The sequence below is a fragment of the Cariama cristata genome, unplaced genomic scaffold, assembly GCF_000690535.1.
Source record: "Cariama cristata isolate BGI_N322 unplaced genomic scaffold, ASM69053v1 scaffold316, whole genome shotgun sequence".
NCBI lineage: Eukaryota > Metazoa > Chordata > Aves > Cariamiformes > Cariamidae > Cariama > Cariama cristata.
Genome location: NW_009623607.1, coordinates 57852 through 80490, shown reverse-complemented (window position 1 = coordinate 80490; position 22639 = coordinate 57852). Strand labels below are relative to the sequence as shown.

The 22639-nt window shown below is 39.2% G+C and overlaps 1 protein-coding gene across 1 annotated transcript in view; it reads left to right on the top strand.

Annotated features, from left to right (window-relative positions):
- NKD1 (naked cuticle homolog 1 (Drosophila)) overlaps positions 1-22639 on the top strand; it is a 38814-nt gene that overhangs the window by 14699 nt on the left and 1476 nt on the right. The window contains exons 3-7 of the mRNA XM_009702787.1: positions 4950-5056; positions 7666-7761; positions 16370-16517; positions 17568-17652; positions 21706-21712. Of these exons, the coding sequence (XP_009701089.1) occupies positions 4950-5056; positions 7666-7761; positions 16370-16517; positions 17568-17652; positions 21706-21712 (443 nt within the window). The remainder of the gene's footprint in view (positions 1-4949; positions 5057-7665; positions 7762-16369; positions 16518-17567; positions 17653-21705; positions 21713-22639) is intronic.

Below are 22639 nucleotides of genomic sequence, written 5' to 3'. Positions count from 1 at the left end.
ACTTGAGAGGAAGGCTAATGATACTTCACTTCAAAAGTTTTGGTTTCATTTGTGCCAGATGCTGACTTTCATAGGTGGCATTTTTCTCAATTCTCCAACTTTACCTTTACTCTACTTTCTTCCAAAAATTAAACCGTAATGACCCTGACATTAAGATGATAGTCACTGGTAATGTCCAGTCATAATTTATCACCATGGAATTGCATAGCTTCTCCAATAGTCCTGCTGTTGGAGTTAAGGCCCTGTGATCCATCACATACTTTTTGGCCTGAAGTAGTTCATCTTTAGCCTGAATTCTCCTAACTTCTGTGCAAATTTGGACTTGGTAGCTGTAACCTAGACCTGAACATTCATCAGCGTTACATCCATTTTTGTTTCTGGCCACAAGATCCTCTTAATCCATCTCACTAAAATGCTAAGTACAGCTGAAAAACAGAGTGAAACTGTCCTTACTTTGAGAAGCAAGATCATTTGTTAAAGAGCTTGGTGCTTCACTTGAATGAGGCTTTGAGAAATCTGAAATGACAAGCCACCTGAGTGAGGGTGAAAGTTTAAACAGTCACTTTTCCACCTGACTGCAGCTGTATTTTGGCTCTTTTTTTTTACCCCCCTTATTCTCAGATGCAGGATGGAGGTGAATGAAGAATGGTTTGGCTGTCTGAAGCTTAGTATTCTATGCTCATTCAATACATGCAGCACAGCCATCAGTTTTACCTCATTTCTGGGATTTTTTGCTGATTCCTAAGGAGCAGTTGGAATTATTACCCCCTTCTTTTCTTAGGAATGAATAAACCCTTGAAAAAAAGTCTTAATTCTTAAGGGATGAGTCTTAGTACCTTTAAACTGGTGTTCATTCTCTCCCTCTCTTCCTCCCCCATCTCAATTATGAGCAATTGGGTGGTAGTAATTAACAATCTTAGAGAGAAACATCTGCTAGTACACTTAAGCCAGTCAGTTTGTTTTTCATGAAAGAATGGTATTTCACAATTTTTCCAAGTTAATATTTTTCCTTTATTGTCTTTCCAGTTTCAAATATTGTCCAGACACATTTTTATAGTGTCTTAAGGTTATAGAAGTGAATACAAGACCATTAATAATGAACAAAAAAAGAGTACATCATAAAGAAAACATATGCAGTATTTCAATTCATGAAACATTCTGTTAGGGAACATTGTTTTTGAGAGCATATGGTTATTCCCATGAGAAGCAATAAATATACATGCTTTTTTTTTTTCCCTCCAGTTGTGGATTCCCACAACAAGGGTAGGTTTCTCTCTGTATTCCTCTATGTAGAGCATTCTCTTTGTCAGGACTTGTTATCTGAGTGGGGAGGTAAGTAAGTATTTTTGCACAGATGATATATTGTACGTGGACCTATTTCTGATGGCCTAGACTTTGGAAACACAAGTCTATTAATTCTCCACACTCCTTTGAGATAACTATCTTGTCTGGTCTAGTTTAATATCATTGGCAGAGCTGAAAGGAAGTTCACGTTGTGAATCTATCCGAACCTTGGCATGCAGCTCGCTGGTGGTTCTCTGTTTACAGGCTGCCAGTTTTAACCGTCCCAAGCAGACATTCTCATTTTATTTATAAGTAGGTTCAGCATGTGTTTGTATCCTTCATGAAACTAAGCACGTGTCAATAATCAAAACTAAGTATAGAAACAAGATACCAAACACTCTTCTCTTCTCAGACAAAACAGTCATATGCCAGTATGTTTTTTTAAAATGTTCATTGGATTTGGATAAGGCATATGAGGATATATGCACAGACACATTATTTGATCACTCGTAAATATTAATACCTCCATATTCCCCTGTAAAGTTTCCTCATTTAGATTTCTTTTTTCTTTGCTGAATGAAACGTGACATCAGGATGAGATCACCAGATTTCCCCATTTCATCTGAGCTCCAAAGTGAGTAACTGATTTCAAAGGATAATTCCCCAGAGCAGCAAGGCCAATGAGTTCTTCAGATCAAAGGTCAGCGAAGCTCAGGGAGGATAATTTCTGGCATACAGTATTTAAACTCTCTAAAGGAGTGTACTGCAAGATGTATCCCCTCCTTCCCCAATAGTTGAACTCTTGTTTTTTGAGAAGACTAATTTGTCAGAGCACGTTTTTTCCTCTGTTACATAAATTATACATTAAAGTGAAAGCTTCCTATCTGAACACACAAACTGTACATCCAGAAAGGTTAATAAATATGCCAGTGGAAGGGCTGTTCCTGAAACCAGAAGGTAACTCTGTGCCGTTCCTCTCGGAAGCACCTGTGGACTGGAGAACTCTGTTGCTCTTCGCACATGCTGGCAGCTTTCAGCAGAGTGCAAGAGCGTGGTGGTGGAAGGGAGAGGATGCTCCGTAAGACACTTCATTTTAACAGAAAAAACCAATAAAGACCGTTGGGACAGGGAATAGTCACCTTGTGCAGGATCTACTCCTCAGTGCTCTCAGCCCAATGTTGTTTGTCATGCCAGTGCCATTTGGGATGCTGTACCTTAACAGATAAAGAATCACTGTAGAAATCTTTTGGCTGCTGTTTACCTTTATACATTTGAAAGTATGTGTGATAACAGGGGTGTATTTTTTTTTTTTCAGTTGGTTGTCCAGTGTTCTAATGAAACTAGGGGTCATGCGAGCCCAGCTTTCATTTATTTCACATAGCCTAGAGATGGTGACGGATTGCAAAAGCCCCTTATACGAATGTTTCTATCAGCTTGCTTAGAATGCTTCGTGTGAAAAACTCAATCAGTGCTACAAATGAAACACTGAAAATCTGGGGACATACTTAATAGTTATGGAGAACCACTGTCAATGCAACTGTCCTTGTTATGAAGGCCCATGTTACCTTTTCATTTCTTGTTGATTTTAGAAGGAAACAACAAGGCTGGACTAAGGTAGACAACCAAATGTTGTCTTTTGTTTTATGGGGGTCTTTTGGTGGCGTTAGCTTTGAACTTCCAGGAATATGGAGGTGTATTTATGAACACAGTGAGTATAAAGCAAATGGCCCTTCTTCAGATATACTTCAAAGTTCTGTATTGTAAGTAATATTTATTATAATATGTGCCTTCATTATGATAGCCATTATACAAAAATCTCCTAAGCAACACCCCCTGCTCATCTGATAACACCAGGTTAAAAGGACAAGGGAAGAAACTGCTGTGAAGCACGCTTTCTCTTTCTTCAGCTGACCTTCCTGCTTAGTTTATGTTTGGACTAGGGAATCCTGACATGGCTTGGAGTAGAAATCAAAGTGTGTCAGTGTGTGTATAATAAATGCCGTGTCTGCGTGCATTTGTACAATGCAAATTACATTGTGTGTAATGTGCGTGCTGGGAAGCTGGCGTTAGTATAACATCAAAACTGCAAATAAGTATCAAAGTGAGAAAATTCCAAAGGTTAGGGTTTCTACCTCATTCCCCTTTTCTTTACTGCACATCCAGAATCTTTTATAGTATACTACAGTTTTGAAAACCAAAAAAAAAAAAGTAATACAATAGTGTTAAATTGAAACAAAGATATGACTAGAAGATGTGATATATATTGCAGTGTGGCAATGTGAATATTGTGGCAGAAATCTTAGATTTTGAAATTTCTGAGAGTATAAAGCTGTGGTAAGGGTAGATTTTACCTTTTTTTTTTTTTTATTAAGCTAATTGTTCTGTTTTAAATGTGAAAGAAAATGCTGAAAAATGACTAATACAATATCTCGATGTCTAGCATGTTAGTGACTTGCTTTCCTGGGAGAATGCTTGGGAGGCACATCAGTAGTGCCAAACACCAGGAGAGCCACAGGATAAACCCAGTTTGAAATGGGTCATCCTGAACTGGAGGGGATCATGTCTCCTTTTTTGTAAGGAATCCGACTTTACTGAACTGGCACATGAGGTCTTACTTACAAAGGCATCCCCAAGAAATGACTCCTATGTAGCATTAGGATAAAGGCTTTGGGTAAATGCAAATGCTGAAGTGCAAGAGGAAAAAAAAAGCCTGAATTTGAGAGCCACATTCTCGCAGTATCTTCTGTTTTTTGGGGAGTAGGCAGGATTACTGCTATGCCTAGTGAAGTGTGGACATAACATCGTTGGCAGAGGTATGTGGATGCACAAAAAATCGTATCTAAAAAGTTTGAGGGTAGGGTTAAAAAATCTGTGTGTATTTTCATAACGCTAATGAATATAGAATTCTTTTTCTTCAGATATAGGGTTTCATCATGTGCAAGGCTGAGTGCCTCTGCAGGAGCCAAAGGCACAGCTATTAAGTTCCTGGGCACTTGTCTTTTAATCCACATGAGAAGTGTATATATTTTTCTGTTATATATCGGATATATGTTATGATATGTTGTGATATGTATCTGATAGATGTTAATATTGATGCACTTTATGAGTACTATTGAATTATGCAAGTGCATAATGTTTTAACTTGAAACTTAGGTGAAATATGCTTTTTCATACATGCTTGAAAAAATGCAGCTTAACCTTTTTGGCCGGTAGTGTTACCTTTTTGGAAGGTAATAAGGTTTGTGTGTATTTGAAGAGGGAAAATTGGAACAGAATGAGAACCTCATTTCAGCTTCATTACTTCATTCGCTGCTGGTGAATGCAATGTGTTTTTGCAGAGTGTCACAAACTTTCTATATTTTGCAAATTATTCAACTTATTTACAGTAGCAGTTCTGATGATTTATATTCTCATAATGCTGTGTTTGAACTTCCTGTGACTCTAGTGATGTTTGTAGGAGAGGCTGAGTACCAAAAGCTGTTGGTAGATTGTCTGCTGAAATTATCCCAGATGTGTAGCAAACACAAAAGCAAATCAAGTATAATGATTCTCTCATACAAGTTTGCTGAAATCAATTTCACCCTAAATATAAAGACAGATTTGCAAATATAAGACTTCTTTGACATTTCCTTATAAGCATTTTTTCTTAAACATATTTTTCGCAGTGGCTTTGCCTCCAGAGAAGACAGATGGAGTTTGCAGTGGAGATGAAAAGAAAGCAGAAAAAGAAAGTGACACACGCACAGCTTCCAAGAAACAACTGAAATTTGAAGTAAGTCCTCTATATTTTAAAGTTTCACTGTACTGACATAATTATGGTAGAAAAATAACCTGTGGACCAAAGAGTGTCCTCTGATGCAGGTATATAGCTCCCAACAATTGTAATGGGCACAGGAGGAAGCAGAATTGGCACAAGTCAGCGTCTTACTATCGGTGCTCCTTATTAGGTGATTAGTAAGATTTATTTCCAGGTTTGGAGAGGATCAAATGATGATCATTCCTCTGTAGGATCTGAAATATATAGTAAGAAGAGGCACGTCATCTAACCCCTTATCTGTGATCCTTCTGTTAGTAATTTATTATGCCAGCTACCATGTTATGAAATCTTTAGATTGACTTTCATGGACCATTGCACTTGGCTAAATCTGCTTAATGTAAAAGATGTTTGCGAAAGCTTCCTTAACCACCAGTCCTGTGTGCCTGGGCCTCCAAAGTGAAATAACCCTGACCTGCTACATGGGAAATCCATCTGATCACGTGGCAGGAGGAAAAGCAATCCTGGAGGGCAATGAGTCTGATAGTCTGTTTCCTTGTAGACTTACAAACATCATAAAACTGCCAGACATTGTGTGTAGTTAGCAGGTTTTGTTTATATAGGGAGTGATTTAATAAATATGAGTATTGAAACATGCTGTCATCCAGCTAGAGGGTTGTCTGTCTTGGTGAGGAGGAAGATGCTCTGGTACTGGCAAGAAACGGCACGAATTTTCATCTCTTTGCACTCCAGCAGACGTGGCAAACTTTTACCTTTCAGTGCTGTCAGCCTGTCACAGTAATGAGCTTTGCGTTCCTCAATTGTTATTTAAAAGACCATGCAGCCACCTTGCAGCGTGGCTCGAGCGTTCCTTTCTTTCTCTAGAGCAGATTTAGTAGTCTGGTATGATTTATTTTTTACTGTTTTAAGGCTGATGAAAAGGAGGTAGCTTTCCCATAGGCAGTTCAGGTGTTGCTAGGTGCTTGTGTGCCTTCTGGGGGGAGGTGGCTTTTTTTTTTTTTTTTTACACAGTGGTAACTCTTTTTCTAGGCACATTTTATATTCTACCTTGAGTAGCAGACATTTGCAGACAGGAAAGGCGCGATAAATTGCAATTAACAGTGCCTTGATATTTGAACGTTGGAGGACACCTGTCAACATGGTTGGTGCCAGAGTAGCTGGAACTCCAGCGCAGCGGCAGTCTGCGTTTGTTCCCAAGTAGTTCTTGGCATGCCGTAAAGGTTAGCACTTGGTACTAGGCACCGTGACTAATGCAGGGAAGGTTGCCATGGCTCTTAACTAAGCAGAGCACATCCTCACATAAAGATGTTATGTTAGGCAATGTGGGACAGGGAAATATTAATATGTGGCAAGGAACCAAGTATTGATATTTTTCCCCTTGTTCTACAAATGAAACTCTTCCAGCTATGTAAGCTAGCAGCTAAGGCATTGGTACATGTTTCAAAGGTAGAAAAGAATCAGAAACCAAGTGTTGAGGCAAGAGGTCTAAATCCGAGGTGGATGTGATTTGGCTTTTAAAGGTGCCGGGAATGTTTATGTAATATGAAACTGTGTTTCCACAGTAGAGTGTGGGGCACTTGGCGGCTTTCAGCCGGGCTTGTTACAACTGAGAGCAGCCTGCCTTTGAACTCAGCAGGGGACGGGGGTACCGGTAACTGCTGGAGGGAATTGGTTTCAAGTCAGAAGATCAACCAGGTATTTTGAGCTCTATCATGCTGAAGCTATTTGGAGCTGTTTATTTTACTTGCATACAGTGGCTTTCGTTTTAATTGCACTGTAACTTTTCTGTTTTGCCTTGTTGTGGCTCTGGATAATTCTGATTGCACAGGTCTTGAGAGAAAGCAAGCGATTTGCACCAAGGTGACTGGAGTCAGTCAAAGGGCATCCTTTGCTCTTGACTGAAGACTTGGTTTCGGCTTGGGGATTTTTTTTTTCCCTTTAACAAATTGATTCTTTCAAGCTTCCCACAGATCACACTCTCGCTAACAGAAACACAGTTAAAATAAGGACCAGGCACTACTCCCAGGTTGCTCTTACCTGCCAGTTCCCAGGCAGGCTCCATTTCAGGAGCTTCAGTGGCATGATGCTGTATGGCACTAACTCTGACAACCTTTGGGTATCAAATATCTGTGTCAAGGACAGGTCTCACTGGTGGAAGTATGTCCATTTGTGCTGTGTGTCTACTTTGTATTAGTGACTGCTCCTGGCACTGTGGTGTACCACCTCGTTCTGTGACTCTGTTTCTATTGTCTTTCTCTTCCTGAGTTAAGCCGAGTTTTCTTTCTCACTTTTTAGTGGGAAATCTTACTGTATTTCAGGAGCTTCAGGGAGTGGTTTTCTTGTACCTTTTTGTGTTTTCTGCAATGAAGTAGAAAGCCTCTTGAAGATTCCCCGAAGTCTAGCCCAAGGGAGTTAGGATTATTGTGTGATTGTGGTGAGACTCCTTCATTGTGGTGGACAGAGGCCTTCCCAGGACATATCCTGAAAGCTTCCTTCCATGAGGGAGGGAGGAAGGAAGCAAGCAAGCAGCCCGCTTCTACAGAGAGTCTCCTCTGCAAACCGGCCTTTTGCTTTAGGTAATCAGCTGCTCTTTGCATGTTTCTTAGGAATTGCAATGTGATGTGTCTGTAGAGGAAGATAACAGGCAAGAATGGACCTTCACACTGTATGACTTTGATAACAACGGAAGAGTCACACGCGAGGTAAGCAAAGTACAGCTGCCCCCTTTGTGTGCAGCGTTTGCTAACAAGAGAAGTGTTTTATAACAGGAACATTATTTTCTTCTATGAAATAGAGGTGTCCTGCCAACTTAAACAGCAGTTTCCTTGGACCCTTCCCTCCTAGAAACAAGCCCACCAGTAGTTTACTGTTTTCAGATGTACTGTACCACTTTTTAAGCTGGTTGTTGTTTAATATCTGGGATTAGCCTTTAAAAAATAGTACTGGCATTCGAGGAGGAAAAAATATCTGAAACAACTGAACACATTGTCAAAATAAACCCCTGCAAATGTATATTGTTCAGGCTTCTATCCTGCTTTTCAGAGTTAAGCTAACCAAATAGCAAGGTTGCTTTCTGACATTCTTTCTAGTAGGACTAACCATACTGTTCTGTTGTTTTCATGAATATTAGGCTGATCTCTGCCTTCTCCCTCCAAGTATAAATAACATTGATGATAACTTGCTGGAGGACCGCAGTGAATGGCTGTCAAAGCATACCCATGTGTATTTTTTATTATCGGGCTGTCTTCAAGTCATATTTCCTGTGCAAATAAGAAGCCAAATAAGAGGATGTATAGATTAGAATACAGCCCTTTTTCAGAACTGTTTCTATCCAAATTGAATGATACTTCTTCTGGAAGAATGTCTTTTACTGAGATTTACTGCAATGTGCTGTCATTGATTTTTTTTGTGAGGTGTGTTTACTGACTCCTTTGCCTTCAGATAATCAACTGAAAATTGACAGGTTTTTTGTCTCTTGGCTCTTATGCTGCTGTCTCTGAAAATTACTAAGAACTGATGGAAAGGAACAGGGTAAATACTGCAAGTGTAGTGGCCTTAGACACCAAACGAGGGCAGAATTTTTTCCTAGAAGACTGAAGCAAGTCTCTTTTGACATTTTTGAACAAATTGCCAAATGTGGTGCTTGTTCAGGGTTTTTAACATGTACATGAACATCATTACAAGGCTTTTTTTATTGCCTCTACTCTGATAGTGCTTTGAATAGTCAAATGAAATCTGTGCCCCTCGTGCAAGAGAATAAGCAGACAAAAAGTTACAGACCAAGTCCAGAGTTTCAAATGGGAAGACGAGACATATAGAGAGAGGGCAAGGAGAAGGGAGGGTGGGGTGAGGAAGCAGTATTGTATTTATTAATGTATGGGTAACAGAGACCAGAAAAATTTAATAAGTTGCCTGAGGTCTCACAAGAACCTAGTGGCAGATTAAACCCAGATCTTTCGAGACCCAAGGCTAAGTCTTCCTTACAAGATTATCATGACTCTCAAAGACTAGGGGAAAAACACACAAAACCCAAACCCACACACATGGGTGTCCTTTAGATTCAGACATGGAATTCCCATTAATGTCAGTGGGAGTTCCATGTGCTGAACACAACGAGAATATGCTTTTAAGTATGTATACAATAATTATTTGTGATTATGTGGTACACCAAAGAGCTTAATTTGACTGTACTTAAAGAATATGTTACAGCCAAATTCCACCTCTCCCTGCTGCAAGAGCAGACTGCAGCTTAACTGAAACCAAATCTGTGCAGGGATTGAAAATTATACTACTCTGAGGTCTGGAGGTTGCTATATTCAGGCTTGAACCTGTGCCAAAAAAAATTCTTTTAACCAAGGGACCAAATAGGTTGATAATTTTCAGCTCTTTACATGTGACCAAAGATAGAAACAAATAGTATGCACCATTGCAAAGTTTCCCAGTTATGTTACAGACTTCTTTTGCAAGCTGTTGCAGTGCTGTTTGTATAATCCATCTTGTTGGTTGTCTTCTGCTGAATCCAGATGCAACTTAAGAGTTGTTTGTGCAAGAATGAGTAATGATAGCAGCTCATAGATAATCTTGGCCATAAAAGAGGAATTTCAGTCTCTTCATATGATGTAGAATTTCTTGTGCTATTAGCCCCTGAGAGACTGGCAGTCAACATAGGGGGCCTGATACTGTCATTTGTTAAGCAGCTCTGCTCCTGATCCAGCAAAGGACTTAATGGTGGCGAATGTTAAACATGTGACTAGTTTCAATTAAAATGAATGAGACACATGCTTTGAGTTAAAAGTATGTGAAGCACATTGCTGGATCAGGGACAGAATGGACAGTCTGAGGAAGAGAGCTGATCTGTACCAGTGCCATTTAGTGAGCTGATGAAAATGCTTTCAGAACTGGTCAGCTTTTCTAAACAAAGATCCAGCGTTCTGGTGAGAAAAGCTTAGTGTAGACCTTTTCTCCTTCTTTGAAAATGTCACTTTAACATCTCCTGGATTTATAGCTGGATTTAAGAGAGAGATGGAATGTCTTAAGTCAGATTTCTATCTGTAGGCCTTGAGGTGCTTTACAAAAAGAAATCAGTCTTATCATTCTTGTTTTTCATGTTGGGAAAGCGAGACACTGGAAGAGGAAGTGACTTGCCCACCCACATCCATTTCATTTGATTCAAAGTCATTGCATTTAGAACATTGGACTTCATGTCCAGAGAGTTTCTGAAGGAATACACAGTATTAGATTAAGTTTGTAAAAGACTTGTAGGTGGGGTGCAATTTTACAAGTAGACTAAATGTTTTTTTCATTAAAATGTTTGAAAATTGTAAATAAGATATGGATTTAGTTACTGGATAAAATTTCCCTTGGGTTTTATACAATGACAGATCACCGCAAGAGCATTCAAATTCCATCTTAGTGAAATTTCTTCTGGATCTTAACAACATCTTCAGAACTTAATTCTCCTTTGATTTGCTCCTAGAGTCTGTATGACTTATTCTGTAGTCCTTATAATTAGAAATTCAGATCTAGTCATGCTTCTTGAAGAGATACACCCATTATGAAAGCATAATTATTGGGATGGCAAATTATAAAATTAGCATTACTGTATGTTATTAAACCACGGCTTTTTCTGTCATAGAAGATGACCATTTTTCAGTCCTTTTGGTGTAGTGGGAGATAACTTTTCCTGCTCTAATATGTATATTACAAAACTTGGCTAATAATGTTTCCCTTCATTCCATAAGCCATAAGAGGACAATTCATTATGTACTGCAGGCCTTTTTAGAACTGACAGCTGCACTGTAATTATCTTCACATGGATATTTGTAATTGGACTTGAAACTTGGATAATTGAACTAATGTGTTTTGATCCATGAGGTTTTATATTGAACTCTCTGAATGTAATTATACTTCATAAACACTAGCATATTTTTTTTTTATTTCTTTCCCAGTCAGTTCTTTCTTGGAAAATTGAGTTTCTTTGGTGAGTGGCTGCACACGAATAAGCACACAAGAAAGTTGTGTGTCAGGAGTAAAAAAAGGGAGTTTCTTCTAGAGTAGTTGTTGAGTAGATAGCAAGTGAAGCTCCTTTCAGGTTCCAAATAAGAAGGATTCAAAAACGTATGTGATCAAACTGATGTTGCAGTAAAAACATCCTTTTGTATGTAAAAATCAGACTAGAAACAAAGTACAAATGAGGCATTTGTACTTTTCTGAAGGAAAGGTAATGAACTGATATTGATGTTTCTCTTCATGCATTTTTTAATGCTAAAAATGTTCTTTGTATCTTACATTACCCATTTTTTCCTCTTATGTTTCCTTTCTTTTTTTTCCTTTCCCTTTTTAGTTATTTTTGCTCATATCCTCTGTAATGAGTGAAAAGGTTTGAGGTTATTTCTCCATTCAGAACTGGGCACCAAATCTTTGACTTGTGGCAGGATACTGGCTTCTCTGGGGCTGGCCATTTATCAGCCTGACCCTTATCTTGAAATTTGCTGGTTTTCACTGTGTTTGTCAACATTGTGTTAACTCATGATACAGAAAGAGCAATGGAACCAATGGATAGAGGAGTAGTGCCTGTCTGTATCAGAGGGGCCATCATTTCAGCCATTAGATTTGGTGGATTTGAGTCAGAGAGGAATATTAAGAGAACATGACTTTCTCTTTTGGTTTTGAGGGGAGCCAAAGATATCTATCCCAGACAAGTTACAAAGAATCAAACTGAATGTTTTCTTTCAGTGTTACTAAACTCACTGGGGTTTGGGGGGTGTGTGTGTTGGTTTTGTGGATTTTTTTTTTGTGCAAATAACTCATTCTGTTAAATTAATTCTGGTGGAAAAACCTCTTTGTTTCCTGTACAGAATCTCTAGTTTGCTAACTAGTCCTATGATGATAAGCTACACTAATACTGGAAAAATAGGGTTGTCCCTGTACCAGTAATGTTCCTTAGAAGTAAAAAATTAATACCTGGAGTAGAGACTTTGTCAGTCACATGAGTTCTGTAAGGAATGAAGAATACTTCAATGTAATTTGCTCTTGTTCTTTTTTGCAGTCCCATTAGTTTCTCTGAATGTTCTAAATTTCTGCTAATCTCCTACTGGAGATCTGTAAAGTATTCTGCAGATACATGTGTGAGCGCAACATACATGTGTGGCCTTAACTGTTCGCTTTTTAATATTTCTAATGCACCTATTTCTGGCAATCTATTAAAGTTGCTCTTTTTAATATACTTTGTTGTATTAGCTGCTTGATAAAATAGGATGTGAAAAACATACAGATTGACACTGTTAAATCCTTAATCCCTGAAAAAACCAACTGTAGTGTTCAGTAAGCAAGACACAAATAAACCTGGGCATGCCATGTGCTGGCTGTTTGCATACTACCCAGCAAGCATTTGTTTTCCATTTTGGGGAAAAATATCATAATTTCAGTGTTCTTACTTGATTAAATTAGCTATCCCAGCAGAATTTCTGCACACTAGAAGCCTTTCAGAAGTTAGTTAGATTCATGCAGCCTACTTCCCCTGTAAATATAATCCATTTGCTATAAAGAAGAGAAATCTTTTTTTTTAATTCTAATTTCTCTTTAGCCATTTAATATACTAATTTAAAAATCCACAATGATTTTTAACTGGAAATAGTTTAAAAGTACATTTCAGTAAAAAAAATCAAACAAATGGTATTTTTGGAAAAATGGGGAACACGGAAACACTGAAAAATCTGTTCTTGTTTATTTTGTAAAAAGGGAGGAAGTTTGAGAAATGTGGGATGAAAGTTTTTGTGTGGGAAGTGCCAAGCAGTCTTAAGCAAAGCAGTTGCAAAATCGTGTGACTAGTAAAAATCATAATCCATTGTGCAGAAAAGTTAGATTCTTTGGTAGGTGATCTCTGAGACATGCTGGTTGGTGTACCAGAAGAGAGGAAAATTTAACTAGCTTTTATTCTTGATCTTTGATGCTAAGTTCCTTGAAGATAGTGAAATGCACAAGCTGGTGCGTAGAAGGTAAAGCTGTCTCAATGGTTTTCGGCAGTTCTTCAAGGAATTTAAATGCAGATAATGTTCAGCGGGACAGCTTTCAGGGGACACATAAATTGCCTCAATCTCCTGGCAGGCTACTGGAAGATGAAAATTCTTTTGGGGGTAAATATAGACATAACTGCAAAATACAACTTTTGTAACATGTATTTTAATAGTCTAGTGCTACTAATTTGACAAGGAGCCATTACCGTATTGGCTGCCAAAAAAGAGCTGTGAGAAGGTAGTTTCAGTCACTTTTCTGAACGTGTTGATGAAGATTATTCCTGCAGGATCAGTGCAGTTTTTTTTTATTTGTGTTATAATTGTGAAGCAATAACTGGAGAGCAGCAGGAGGTTCAAGCTGCCTTGTAGCTGGTATCTGCATGGCCAGGACCTTGGTAGGTGACAGAGTAGCGAATGACCCAAGCAGACTCATTTGACCAAATCAGAACTGTCAGTTTGCTAGAATTTCCAACCCCAAATTAGGACCACAAGTAGATGAATCCTATAATAAAAATGTTGTTTCAGTATTTAAAAGATCAGCATAAGCATTAAGCGGTTACCCTAACCTCGATCTTGGTATACGTCCAGTCTGACAACCATGTTCATTCAGTGCCGGAATGCAGAGCAGTTCAGATAATCTTGGAGGAAGCTGAGTATTAAACCTGTAATGGAATGCACAGGCAGCGGAGCGTGAGGCCACAAGGTGTCCTGATCCCTCTGTGCAGCCTCTTAAACTGCTTGGAGCCTGGATGTTGACTGGGCTAATTCGGGCCTGTTTGGCTGAGGGATGTAAATTGTCCTTATGTGAGATGTGTGTGCACCTATTGCTGACTTGCCAAGTATGTGTCACACAAATGTTGCATCTGGCCTTCCTTGACAGCATTTGGGAATACTTTTAAAACTGCTGAGTCAAGCAGCTTGTTGAGAAAGACTCTCAGAGAATACAAGGGGCAGATTGCATGCCAGTTAGGAAGTTAGACATCATGACTGGAAAAAAAATCATGTAAAAGGACAGTGGGAGTAAAGACTTTGTCTTTGCCTGTTGAAGTTAAAATAGACTAGATGATAAGCTTGTACAAACATCTGGTGTAGCTGAAAAAAGGAAGGGGGATAGATTATTGTGAATGAAAGAGTTGATAATAACCTCTTGATAGTAGCCTTGCGTGGAAAGATGCCATGTTGGCTAACCAACACTTGTTAAGGAATGTATGGGAAAGGCTCCTTTCACCAAAGTGCTAAGTGTATGAGGCTCCATTAAGAATAAATACGGTGCTTAAATATTCTGCTGAAGGCAAAGGTTTGCTTATTGAGGTGTAGCATTATAGCACAAGGGTCCTAGAACATAATTTATGGAGAGTGTATAAAGCAACAGATATGTTTTGTTTGTTGGTCTGTTTCTGTTCTTGCTTGGTTGAGTTTTTCTCATAGATGAAATAAAAATCCAGCCTTTCAAGCTGGCTGTCAGATACGGCTGTGTCTATTTAGAGGTCTGGCTAGGTTTCAAATTAGAGTGGAAGTGTGAGAAGTAAGATGTGTTAAAGAGCTGTGAGGTGTCCACCGGATTGTCACTGAGCAGTCTCTCCCTCGTTCAAGCTTTAGACAGTGGTTCTTGATAAAGGATGGAAAGCAGCTACTGCCATGGTAGTAACGGCCCATATATAGAGATTCCTGTGGCAAAGGTAGGAAAAAATACTTCAGTGGGGAAGTAAAGGAGAAGCTGCAAATTCTGCTCTCTTTTTGTTAATATGTTGTTTTGAACTCACCAGTCTGAAGAAGTTCCACTGAGTGCAGAGAAGTTAGAGAGGGTACATGTTAAGACAAAGTCTGGACCCTCTAGGATTTAGTTACTCATTCTGCCTATTGAGCTGGAAAATCATCTACTGTAAAATCATTTGTCCTGGCCATAAGGTCAGCATTTCCCTAAATTCTGTGTGGGTAGAAATTAGTATTTCTGTGTCACTTTTAAAGCTGGTTAGGTAATGAGGACTGTGTAGTATATTGACTACTAAAATCCTGAGACCCGTTAGGACATACTAAACTTTGAGCTGCTGTTGTTACGGGCATGACCCCTGGGCAAAGGAAAAATTGTAGAGGTTTTGAATTTTTATAGACCTGACTCTTAATCCTCAGAACCAGTTATACTTAACAAAGGATGATTTAGATATTTCCTTTGTACTCACAGGCATCTGGAAAGAGCTTAGTTACTAGGATAGATCAAGGAATAGGAAGACCAGCATGGGGAAATTCTCAGATAGACATTGAATAGGTTCTTTATAGCCTGCAATGGTCAGTATGCTTTGGCCTTAGGCTGGTGCCCAAGATCAATTTGGATGAAATGCCTTTGGGGAAAAGCAGTGAGCCAAGAGATCTGCTTTTCATCCTGGCAATTTAAGGTAGTATCCTATTTGAGCCTGGCTGGATTACGGCAACCCAAGAGACCTTTGAGCATCACCAGCTACTAAACAGCCTTTCTTCTGTTTGAAACAATTGGCTTATTAAAATTGGCTATTGTTCTTTCTGATGTAGCCAGACATGTAAGCATTTGTTCACGTCCCATTGCCTTCAAAGAGATGTGTGAAGAATGTTCTGTAATAGGCCTGACAGATAATCTCTGCTGTTCAAAAATGTAAGTTTAGAACTGGTTTGAATTTTGCAAAATAAGCTAGACCCCAATACACATATGGTAGAGTGGCATTCAGACATTTATTTCCAGACCTGAGGTTTACAGTTCTGCCACTTCTCTTACTGGTTTTCCTCTATATAATAAACCACTTAACCATCCCAAGAAAAAGCCTCAAGAAGTAGTAAGACTGTAATGTCTAAGATTTTCTTCAATTGCTGTATTTGTTTTGGTCATATGAACTGAATTTTTTGTGCAGTATGAATGGTTATCCCTGGGTTCTGTTGAAACCAAAGAAAAGGCAGAACACAATTTTGCTGATTCACAGTTTGGGAAATCTGAATGCCTTGTGCTTTTATTATTGTTTTAATCTGATTTGCCCCATTTCATAAATCTTACACCATTTGATGAAGAAGAATATGGATCTACTTGAATCATTCCCTTCTGTGAGTTATATCACAGTCTACGTTAGAAAAAGGGGGGGTTGACAGAAGAGAGAAATGGACCCTTTCTTGTAAGGTTCTGTGCAAGTTCAGCTCTTTCAAATTCAGTGACTTCTGAGGATATTTCAGCATTTAATAGTCCCAAGTTAAAAAATAGTTGTAAGTATCAAAGCTGTAGGTTTCATACCATTTTCACAATAGCGTGTCTTTTTGTGTTTCAATCCAACTATAGGATATTACCAGCTTGCTTCATACCATCTATGAGGTAGTTGATGCATCAGTAAACCATTCTCCTAGTTCCAGCAAAACTCTGCGAGTGAAACTTACTGTGGCACCAGATGGCAGCCAGAAGAAAAAGAGTATCTTGTTAAATCATACTGGTAAGGTTGTGCAATCAGCCATTGGAAAAAAAATACGAAAAACTTCAAGAATCCCTTAAAAATCCATCTTTGTATTTTGTTAATACAAATAAATATATACTTAAAGGCAAATAATTACGTGGATATTTTAAACCCCATGAACCTGCTTTATGATCTTGGGTGCAAGATTGCCTACCCTCCTTTCAATGTCTCTTAAGCAAATTAGGGTTCCGTCTCCTGATTGATTGTTTCTTTTTGGAAGCAGCAACAACTCATATGTTATGTAATTGTCTTTGTGTATGGCAAGGCAGATTTAAGGCCTTTTTGACTTATACCACTATAACTCTGCTGATATTACAGCGCTCAGTTTATGTGGAAACAGTGTAGTGGTATAAAATGTTTTTTGCAAGTGCATAGCTATCACTGCTGCTGGAGAAGAACAATTAAGCATAAGTAATCTTTATGAATTTATGCATAAAAATTGCACATTTTTCTGTACTGGCAGAGTCTGCCATTATAAAATGGCTTATACTCTGATGGCTTATTCACCTTATATTCACTCTAGTAATAGTTGTATCAGCATAATTACTTCAGTAGGTAAAGTAGTACTGAATTAAAATATTTAAAAGTATTTAAAGTTATACTTCAGTAGAAAATGTGGGCACCTTATCCAAAAGGAGAACCTTGTTACCCTAGTTTTGATATATACATCCACTCAACCAAGTGCAGACATAAGCAAATCTGCACCGTTGGGAGCTGTGTGATGCATCAGTGCAGCATCGAGCTCCAAACTACCGAGCCCTCCTGAGGGACAAGTCTATCCGTGTGAATATGGCTCCATTTAACCTGCCACGTGGCTTGGAGCCTAACCCTGACCGATGTCCTACAGTCAAGGTTATGTCTGCCTAAAATCTGTTGTGCAGACAAAAGCCCTTTCAAAAAGGTTACACAAAATGATACGTTACATCTTGATCTACCGACAAGAAAAAATGTATTAGCAATGTAGCATGGTAGTTATGCTGATCAGCAAGGACAGTAATGTGAGAATAATGTGCTTTCTCTTCTTGGCAGATTTGCAGAGTGCCAGGCATAGAGCTGAAAGCAAAGCTAATGAAGAAGTAAGAAGCTCTGAGAAGAAGCAGCGGGCTTCTCTCAGGTAAGGCGAAAGAACCCTGTCTCCTGACAAGCACTGAGTACCTCTGAAGAGACCTCGACCACTGATTTCTTGCTTGCTTGCTTGCTTTATTTTTAAAAATTATGTTAAAGTAGAGGAACTACAGGATTTTTCACCGTGGAACCATCAGCAGAGACCATGGGTGGATACTTATATATTAAAACAAACAAGCAAATCTGTAGCACCCATTACTCAAATTTTCTTCTTCTGTTGGCTCTTTGGAGGACATGCAGTGTCTTTTTAGATGCCATCTGCAAATACTGTGCCTTCTAGTGGAGTTTATAGCACAGCCTTTTGACTAAAAGTGTCCTAAAACATTTCCATCTTCATAGAGGCCAACTCCTGCCTTTCTCCGTCCTCCTCATTTTTCTACTGGTCAACTCAGTTAGCTCCAAGCTTTATTAAGTCAGCCTTGTTTATCAGATCGTAACCAGACCTGCTTCTCCTTACCACCTTTCTTCCTAAAGGAAGCAGCATTGAGCTGGCAGTGGGCGTACAGTACCTAGCAGAAGGAGGAAAGGAGGGAGCTCCCAGCAAAGCAGCAGACAATCAGCTTTACAACAAGTGATCTACACAGGCTATGTCCTGCAGAGTAAGCAACAAGCAAGAGCTTCCAGCACACTGCCTGCTCCACGCTCCATTCTCCTGAGATAGTTCTGGCTTATAGCAACTGTGGGGTGGCTCAACTCCACGTACAAAGTGTGTTGGTACATTTGGTAGGAGAAGTAAATTCATCTCTTTCTTATCTCACAGTGACTTAGCAGAGTGGCTATCTGCTGCCTCCCACCTGCCAGAAACCATGCTTCCCCACTGCCACATCAACTTTAGGTCAACATCTCCCTCACAGAATTAGTTACTAGGTAGTACCTATGTAGGAATTAGCCTGCTTGCTTAGAACCAATATATTTAATGTAATCTTGCATGAAAATTGGGATAATTTAGTTTATCTTTTTTTTCCATAAGTTTCAGAATACATTTCACCACTTCAAAAAATACCTGTCTGTTGTCTTTCAGTGGAATCCACCCTGTGTGACTCAAGAGTGCATCCATTTCCAATAAAGCACAAGCACAGTGGTTTCTTTTATGAAGAGCTGCAGGTGCACTTGCAACCATCTACAGATTAGATAAAAAAGGGGTTTTAGTTCTTCCCTAACAGAATGGGCAATATTATTTTGGATGCCAATCCAGAACAGGCCTTTTTCCTCTGAAAATGTGTAATCATGTGTATCTACCCTGTAATCATGAGTTCTACCTACCTGATAGATATTACCTGCACTGAACTTCAGTGTGTGATAATCATTTGCAATGTATTTTTTCAAGTATTAAAATTTTTTACAGCTAAGAAAAATGTTAATCTCTCGGTGACATACAGGTGTGCTATTTCTTTTCTGAATTTGGTACTTTAATGAATAGAAAAATAAATCAAAAGCAGGTAATTTTGATGCATTTTTATATAGATTAGTTGCTCCAAACAGGTCATCTTGGAGTATAGGTTTGATTTGTTTGAGGATTTTCTGTTTCACGCTAAGGCAGAGGGGAGTGTTTGCTGAAATGCTATGGTACTGACATTGAATCATTAGTTGCATTTGTTTCTTCAGCTGCAAATTTAAAAAAAAAAATATCCAACTTTGGCTTTCCTTGGATTTAGGGATATTTGTCCACATACATGTATTTAGTTTAATAAATTTATCAGGAGGAGGAGCATTCAGTTTTATTAAAAATGACAACAAGACTGTGCCTCCCTTTTTTGGGTAGAGTAAAAATGCTAGTGAATTATCCCAGGGAGTGAATCCTAGTACTATCAAATTTCAGATTAAAAAAAAACTAAAATGACTTCTAATCTGTTCACAACTCTGTACAAAATCTTTTGTGAATTAAAGAAAACTCCAGATGAACTAAAGAATACTCCACATGAACTAAGGAATACTCCCAAGGTTTTGCTTGCTGGCCTAGATGTCGTGTTCAGATTCCCTCTGCCCATTAGCAAAGGTTTGCCCTCTGTGAATTTAATGGACTGCTTTTGTTTGATAATCTATTGCAAAAATCCCCTTTCAGTTTGAAGTCCCCCTCCCATCCACCTTAAAGTCCTGGTTTGCAAGTGTAGTGATTTTATGAACAGCAGCCATTTTCACTTAAATCCGCAGTCATAGAGCATCGAATGTTGAAGCAGGATCTTGGTTCTGCTGCATTTGTCCTTCTCATCCCTTTGGTCGGTGGCTTCCTAGACGGGACAAATCTGTATCTTGAGCTGAGCAGACCAGCATCAGACAACTGTCAGCATCTGACAGGTTTTGTTGCATCTCATTTAAATGTGGACAGAACAAAGAATGTCCTATTCACACTGTGTGTGTTGCAGGGATGTTTGTGCACTCTGGCCAAATTGCTAACCCTCAGGAAAGCTCCCTGAGGCTCAGACCAGAATCTCATGAAGTTAATGCAGAGGCTTCCCCTTTGAAAGCAGCAATGAGGACTTGCGAGAAGTGCACACATTTCACAAATTCAGTCACTTAGGAATTCTAAGCAAGGTATGATTAATATTCAGGATAAAATGGATAGAAATATTTTTATCCTGAAGGTGGGAGATAGATGGGTTAGATTTTTCATCTGCTGGAAGCTCCAGGCAGGAGTTATCACCTGTAGGGCTAATATAAGTATCAAGATGAAGTAACTGGATTCATAGCTAGCTTGCCTGGCATGTGTGGTATAAAACTGATGGTGGAAGGAAAAGCACTGGCAGGGCAACTCTGTGGGTTGGGTAACTTCATGCCATTCTAGTTTATATTTCATTTAGGGCAACAGGGAAAATATGATGCACACCAGCCTCTAAAACATCTTCCTTTTACCCACAGATACACATTCTTACTCTCTCTTTCCTGCTTAAGTGATTTCTCCCCACTGGCTTAAACTTATGCTATCAGTGAGCGTAGCTTTCCGGAAATGTTCTTGCATTTTTCTACGCTGTGGTCCGTCACTGCTGTATTCCCCTTACCTGCTCTGTTGCTGTGTGCTTATTACCATCAGGATGACACTCCAGCGTGGGAATTTTAGAAAGGGCTTTTATACACTCCACAAACACTTAAGCAGATGCCTTTTCTTATTAAAAAACAACCCAAAACCCAGTAACAACACTGTATAGTTTTACACACTGTGCTGGATGCATGGTTGATGCATGTCTGTGTCGTCCCATGTGTATGCAGGAGAGCATTGTGGGGCTGGATGCCAGACACTTCAGTTCTCAGAAGTACTTAAGGTTCTCTCTGACAGTAGAGCACATCTCTCATCAGTATATAATTGCTTCACTGTGTATATTTGCATGAATGTTGTTGAACGTCATCTTGCATGTAAGAAAGCTATTAGAATGCAAGGCTGTGGCATTACTGGCGTAGTTTTTCTTCACTGTCTTGATGAGAGATGAAACAGCTTCCCTGTTAACTTAGTTTTCAACAGACAGCGCTGTATACAGTATTGCTTAATTGTGTTGGATCAAACCCAATGATGTTTTTTCTGGGTTAACTGTGCATTGTCTTCAGCCCATGTGTGCAAGTCCCAACGGTTTCTATAGGCACTTCATGCCTGGCAACTTCAGTTAGCCAGGTTCTAGCCCCAGAGATCTTTTATGTTGACCTGCTAAAATGTAACAACCTGTAAAGGTGTGTCTGAGGCAGGAAAGGTACAGAGTTGGCTATGTATCCAAAAAAATAAAGAATATCTGGACATTCCCTCTTTTTTGACAGTACCCCATGTCACTGCTGGAGTTCAAAGCTGACTCAGAGTCTTTCAAGCTTACCTGCTTTCCAGGCAGACTCTCCTCCATTCAGGAGACTCTACCTCTATCAGAGTAGAGCAAAAATGATCTTCCAGGTAGGTCAAGTCTTGCGACTTCTATCAAAGAAACTGTAGACCTGTGTCTGACAGAGACACAGGGGATTTAGTTCTGTAATGTCCCTGAACAGTGCTACGCTAGACCAGGAAAGCAGTTTGTGCCAAAGCTCAATGGGATCAGCAGCCCCTGGAAACCTGGAAATGTGTTAATAGACTAAAAGTGCAGTACTGGGCACCATACAGTACAGAGCCCTTATTTAGCAACTGGTGTAGGTTACAAGGCCAAATTCTGGTCTTAGGTTGACATAGTGCAATCGCATAGAGAAAGAGCAAAGTCCGTCGTGTGGTCTTGGAGATTGAGCTATGTGAAGGACAGGCAGTGACTTAATCAAGAGTTTTCTACTTATCTTGTTTGTTACATTGAAAATATTGTTCATATCTGCAGACATCCATTTAAATTGGTGAATTAAGTTGCTGGCATTATGGGCTACAATACTGTAAACCTCTGCCTGACTTTTTTTCTGCCTCATAAATGAATGGTATTTCAGATATTCATTCTCAGGAAATAGTTCTGCTATAAATAAAATTGCAAAGCTGAGCAGGAAAAGGAGTCGAGATTCTGAAGCCAGCGGCTGATCTGACCTTATTAATTGTATTTTGGAAAGCAGCGGTTATCTCTGGATGTCCTACTGACACCTTCTCTTCTCAGGCTCTCTCTGGTTATTACACCTGTGCTGTTGCCTATCTTTCTGAAGCAGATACACATGAATGTTTATCTGACACGAGGCTTACCCCAGCGCTTCCTGACAGCAGTGGGAACAGTTGTGAATCAAACAGCAGGTTTTCTTTGGCATGTCCAAATTAGAGAATCACTTGGATGGTTTGTCCCCAAGACAGAATGTAATAAGCCCTAGGAGCATTTTTATTTGTTTTTGCATGTGTGATGCAATTTGAAAGCCTCCTTTGCTTTGCAACATCGGACTTGATTTATATGAGGGGAGAGAACAGTCAGTTCAGGCCTATTGGCTTAGCAAATCCGGTCATCCAGAATTTCAAGCGTTTGTTGTTTCTTTGTGAGCAACTTCTGTCACTTCAAAGGGGCCATTAGTTGTTGGTTTGCAGATGGTGATAACTTTAAAGAAGTTCT